Source organism: Gloeophyllum trabeum, assembly GCF_000344685.1.
Source record: "Gloeophyllum trabeum ATCC 11539 unplaced genomic scaffold GLOTRscaffold_00002, whole genome shotgun sequence".
NCBI classification, from domain to species: Eukaryota; Fungi; Basidiomycota; class Agaricomycetes; order Gloeophyllales; family Gloeophyllaceae; genus Gloeophyllum; species Gloeophyllum trabeum.
In genome coordinates, this window is record NW_006920411.1 from 907,117 (window position 1) to 913,116 (window position 6,000).

At 49.5% G+C, this 6,000-nt stretch overlaps 2 protein-coding genes across 2 annotated transcripts; both read left to right on the forward strand.

The window, feature by feature from the left end:
* Positions 1-151: 151 nt before the first annotated feature.
* GLOTRDRAFT_35262 (mitochondrial genome maintenance MGM101) lies at positions 152-856 on the forward strand (the record flags this gene model as incomplete). The annotated part of the gene is made up of 3 exons (XM_007863627.1): positions 152-323; positions 383-740; positions 796-856. 3 exons carry the CDS (start codon positions 152-154, stop codon positions 854-856), a joined length of 591 nt encoding a protein of 196 aa, XP_007861818.1.
* Positions 857-1,724: 868 nt separating this feature from the next.
* Positions 1,725-2,905, forward strand: GLOTRDRAFT_103131 (NAD P-binding protein; the record flags this gene model as incomplete). Its single annotated transcript, XM_007863951.1, has 5 exons — positions 1,725-1,773; positions 1,826-2,084; positions 2,156-2,300; positions 2,415-2,454; positions 2,520-2,905. 5 exons carry the CDS (start codon positions 1,725-1,727, stop codon positions 2,903-2,905), a joined length of 879 nt encoding a protein of 292 aa, XP_007862142.1.
* Between the last annotated feature and the right edge of the window lie 3,095 nt (positions 2,906-6,000).

The window sequence follows — 6,000 nt, forward strand, 5'->3', positions numbered from 1 at the left end:
TTGCTAGCACTCTGCCGCCCGAGAGCGTTCCGTCCTCGTCGATATTGAATGGGAGCACGAGCGCGACTGCCAGTGCGAACAACGCGCCTGGGGGAGGTGGGCCTCCATGTTTTGCATCTCAAGAGCGATGCCAATGACAATGTAATATATCATGGTAGCGGAACCTCCCACGACACCCTTTGGTTTGGACATCGGCGGTGGAGACGCAAGCACGACCGACTGGTCGCGCAGCTACCATGGCCTCTCCGTGCAGCCTTTCCCAAAGGAAGCCGCCGACATTCTCATGGCACCCATCGATCCCCTCGACATCGAAATCAAACCCGGTGCGTCCTCCGTCCCTCACCTCCTCCTCCAATATGCTAACCCCTCCCTTGCCTCACAGACGGCCTGCTCTACCTCCCCGAAATCAAGTACCGCCGCATCCTCAACCGCGCCTTCGGCCCGGGCGGGTGGGGCCTCGCCCCGCGCTCCGAGACGCACGTCTCGCCCAAGATCGTCTCGCGCGAGTACGCGCTGGTGTGCCTCGGCCGTCTCGTGGCTGTCGCGCGCGGCGAGCAGGAGTACTTCGACGCGGTCGGCGGCGTGCCGACCGCTACGGAAGCGGCGAAGAGCAACGCGCTGATGCGCTGTTGTAAGGATCTGGGCGTGGCCAGCGAGCTGTGGGACCCGCGGTTTATTAGGGAGTTTAAGGCGAAGTATTGCGTGGAGGTGTTTGCGGAGCATGTGCCTACGAAGAAGAAGTGAGTTTTTGGTCTTGGATGTTAGGGGAACTAGGACTGATGGGGTTGTTTGCAGGAAGAAGCTGTGGAGGAGGAAGGACCAGCCCAAATTCGACTATCCTTGGAAGGAGACTTGAGGTGGAGGATTTCCCCTTACTGAAGGGAATTGTGTATCATATCATTTTCATGTGTACTCATTTGTCTGCCATGCATCGTTCCTCTAGACACGCACTACTCAACCTTACTCCTTGCTCAATATAATCTCTGGCGCTGAACAGTGAATACGGTGTGTGACAGAATGTCACGATCGAGGGCAGCGCAGCCCTACGGGTCTATTTATCGAGCCAAGATCCCACAGTCCGTCGAGGCGACCGAACCTAACCTTGACTTTCACAGCTGAGCAGTAGACGCCATTTCGGAGTCTGGCATCGTGACAGAGAAGCTAACGACTGACTCGGGCAGAAGGGATATCATGATCAGAGCTTGTATCCTGAGCTGCGGCGGTACGTAGAGGGGGACCTACACTCGGAGTCCCCCGGTATCACGTTGCGAGTGAGTAGGTCCAACGTTGTCAGTCATGCGAAGGTTCGTCCGGAAAATCTGATATGCGATTTCCTAGTTTCGATATCGATGTTCGTACACAAGGGATATCCCCGGAATTCCGTGGTGTTTGAGGATCACCGTTGAGGATATTATTTCTGTTCACCACGGACGCCCACTAGGGTGCCACACTGAGGTGCCCGATACGCCGCCTTTCTGATGCTCGAGCGACTCTGTCGCTGTCATCAATACCCGGCTTTCGGATGCAGGATCCAGCATCATCGAGGGAGGCCGGGTTACCTCCGGACAGAAAGTTATCGCCGAGCGGGTAATATCGCACCCTACGGCCGTTATGCACGCCAACACCGAAGTGACTCCACCCACAAAGCACCTTCGAGTGCCTGCCCTGCCGCATTATAGCCTGTCCTGTCTCTTCGAATTCTCAGCAGACCTCGCGCATTAACTATGTCTGTCACAACGGAGTCTTCCTCCACCTTGGTCTGGTTCATCACAGGTTTGATTTGGCCTTCTGATTTCCGTGTTCCATCTCACTCCTGCACCCACAGGTACATCCAGTGGAATGGGAAACTGCCTCGTAAGGTCGGTCCTGGCACGGGGAGATAAGGTCATCGCGACTGCTCGTTTTCTGCATACGATACAAGACTTTCCCAAGTCTGAGAACATCCGGCTGATGCAGCTAGACGTCACCGATGGCTTCGAGAAGATGAAGGAGAAAGTCGCCGAGGCTGTCCAGCAGTTCGGACGCATAGATGTTGTGGTCAATAACGCAGGGATCGCCGTGAGATCGCTCTTGGAAGAAGGCGGGCAAGTACCAGTGATTCTACTCGCACCCTCGAGTCAGCGGCTAAGTAAATACGCCCCGCCATCTGTTTTAGGTCCCAGCAATGTCGTGAACAGTTCGAGACCAACGTGTTCGGTGTTCTGGACGTCACTTCGGCGGTGCTGCCCTATATGCGCGAGAGGAGATCGGGTACTGTTGTGCTGCTAGGCAGCCGTTCCAGCTGGAAGGCGGATATTCCAGTGCGTGGCTATGTCATCCGGGATAGGTTAGGTGTATTGATGTAGGAATATCTCTTCTGAACCAGAGCTCAGGTGCGTTCTCTGTAGCGTCACTCAATTCTTCTATTCTGATAGGTCGAAGGCTTCTACTCCGCTTCGAAGGCTGCAGTCCGAGGTAAGCCGCTGTACCAAGGCCGCGTTATTAACAAGTAACGAGACCGATCTCCTACCGGGTTGCAGTCCTTGGGGAGACATTATCCGTGGAGCTCAAAGAGTTCAATATCCGAGTGTTAGTCGTCGAGCCAGGAGCTTTCCGAACGAAAAACATATTTTCTCGCCCTTTCTACGAAGGCAACAAAATCGCGGACTACGATGCTCTTCGGGAGCACGCTGAGGGATTGTACACGAAAGCCGATGGCCATCAGCCTGGCGATCCTGTAAAGGCTATGGATGTGGTTGTCGACGTCGTGCAAGGCCAAGGACGCGCCAGGGGGAAGCGGTGGCCGACAATTCTACCACTGGGTATGGAAGCGGAGCAGGCAATTAGGAATAAAAGTGAAGTGATGCAGGAGATGCTGGACGACTGGAAGGATATAATCCGCGATACGCGTCTGGACGAATCATAAACCTGTTGCTGGAGTTGTCATGTTCAGTGGTTTATTGTCACGCACGGGCTACCAGTGCAGTGTATGACACTCGGCGAGGCTTACCCTCATCTCGAGCTGGCCTTGGGGCCTTGATTTCCGCCTTTGTTCAGCCCTGTCGTGGTGCTAATCATAGTGGTAGGTTGGATTTGCCTGACTTTACCGTGGTAAGGGCCTTGTTCAAATGCATCAGGATTACGAGTCCTGAGTTTACGAAGGATGAGTCCTTACCCGCAAAATTGGGTGCGTGCCGAACGTTGTACCCCGTGGGAATTGCAATGCCGAGAATGTGTGCGACTTTTTGGTGGTAGTCTTGACTACACTGTTTAATGTTCGTTTTAAAGTCCGCTTGTATTGGAGACTACAAAAAGATCACAAAATCGGATTTGTAGTCTCTGTTTTCAATAATACTGTGTTTTCGTCCTGGGTTTTCCGTGTATTTCCGTGGTTTCTTCTGCGAAGAGGTGTTTTTGGGTAGTCCATCCACTGGAATATTTTGAACATTTTATCGTACCTCCGTCTTTTACTGCATGCTCGTTGTCGTCTGTGGCATGTTCTTACCGTGGGAATTGACTTTTGTGGCGGTTTGTAGTCGGTGGCTGAGGCATACCGGTTGGGATTCGATGGCTGTGATTGGCTGCTGTCTACTTATGACGCAACTTGAGTGCGTGTATTCAGAATAGCGGTCGCGCTATGTCATTGTTGGGCGTCGGGTGTTACCTTTGTGCTTTGCTATGTTAGACTTATTGTTCGGTGCTTTGTGTTGGATGCATGTTTATGTGTAGTTGTTTTGTTTTGTTTTTCTTTTTTTGGGTGTGTTGTACTGTTTTGTTTCAGCAAGTATCGTGGTTGCTTGTTATTTCGATGATTAGATTATTTGTTACCATGTGAATTTTGTATTTCGGTGGTTGATTTTCACACGCTATATGTCTGTGCAGTAGGGATTATGATTGATCGATTGTGATTGGCTGTGATTACAAGTCCTGAGTTTACAAAAGATGAGTCCTTACCTGCAAAATTGGGTGTGTGCCAAACATTGTACCCGTGGGAATCAGTGTTGCCGAGAATGCATGCAACTTTTGTGCAGTAGTCTTGAATACACCATTCAATTTCCGCTTGTATTGGAGACTAGAAAAGACTACAAAATCGGATTTGTAGTGTCTTTTTGTAATCACACTGTGTTTTTGTCTTGAGTTGTTCATGTATTTCCGTAGTTTCTTCTACGAAGAGGTTTTTTTGGGTTATCTGTCTACTGAAATATTTTGAGCATTTAATCATGTCTCCTTCCTTGACTGCATGCTCTTGGTCGTGCGTGGCATGTTGTTACCGTGGGAATTGACTTCTGTGGCTGTTTGTAGTCGGTGGCTGAGGTGCCGCGCCGATTGGGATCTCTGGCTTCTCATTGGCTCCTGCTTACTATGACATAGCTTGACTGCAGAAAGCGCATTTCTGTAATTGAGAGATGTCATAGTTGCCCACTCACTCATTAGTCTAGTATAGTATAGTACTTGCAGCAGTTGAAGCATGTCAACTTGGTGGGCTGTGCTTCCTTTTAATCCAATCATTACTGGTACATACACATTGATCTTATGTTGGCTATAAGAGGTTCTTGAATGTTGCACTTGTGTTCTGAAATAATAGGCTGACTGCTGAATAGTTTGATGGATTGTTTTTCACACGCATAATCTGAGTCTATGTGTGGGTGGCAGGGACTATGATACAATTTCTTCAGTCACAGGCGTCTTGGGCCTGTGTTTCTCAATCTCTGCTGCCTCTGGAACCCTGATATCTTCCACTCAGTGGTATCTATATGCCCCCTTGAGAAGTTGAAGCTAGTACATGTGTAATATATATTTCATTTCTGCTCCCAGCTGCTTGGAGTACTGTTTGAGTACCCTTTCTGATGACTGTCCTTCAGCTTGGTTTGGGAAAATGAATGCAATCGAAGATTGGCAGTGGATGAGCACTCTGGTTCTGGTAGGATGTTACCTGGAGTCTGCAGGTATTATTGACTATCTCTTCCACTGGGGACAAAAGACCTGTGTCACAGAGCTGCCAATCTTTGATTGGCAGCAGAGGAACACTTTGATCTATGTTATTTGTGTCTAGTAGTGAAGCTGCTACTGTCCCTTGGGCTGGGTACAAATACAATTTTGTAGTCTTTTTGTAGCCACCAATACAGACCAACTTTCAATCTGTCAGAGGCAGGGACTTTTATGGTACAATGATGGCAGAGCCACAGGAGGACAACTTGAAAGTATGAATGAAGGGGACATTGCAGATACAGATCTAAGGGATTTCAATATGTGCATAAGAAAGAGTACTGTATACATCAATTGGAACATTTATACACCCAATGCTAACACTTATCAGACACAACTCAGGACTCGTGTCCTGCCATGCATAGCAATGGCCCTCTACTGACAAGTCAGTGAGGCACTGGATACCGTGTAACAATCACTGAGCATTCCTCCCTCCAGATGGACAGCTAAGCGCATATCAAAAGATAATTTGAGTCTCGGACTCAGAAGAGATTTCATTCGAGTTGAACATAGAACACTACTCTAGTGCAAGGGTAGGCTACATCCCGCCAGATTGCTTCTTTTTAGCATCCCTCTCAAGCATCGCTATGGCTCGCATCCTATCCTCATCGATTGTGGTAAGGCAGGTCCAACGCTGTACCTCTGCTATGGCCTCCCCTAACCGTCGTAGGGTAGTAATGTCAATGCACATATCCTCATTACCACCTCCTTGTGTGACGTCGCTGTCTGAGAATCCTGGCCAATTGAGCTCATACATGAGACCACACTGTCTGGAACTGTTCCAAACACTGTGAGCGAATGGTCTACAGACTCAGTCATAAATCTGTAATGCCTCTCCCAGCGTCTCTCGTGTGCACTCGCGATCCGTTGATATGCACTGACACATAACAATCACCAAGGACCAAAAGAAATAAACCTAAACCCCGTGATATGGGTGAAGGTGGTCCGAGACAACTGAAGGGTATTTAATAGTTCGAGGGGGAAAGGAGGAGTAAGACGCCGTAGGGTAGTCCGTAGGAAGACCTAGAAAAATAA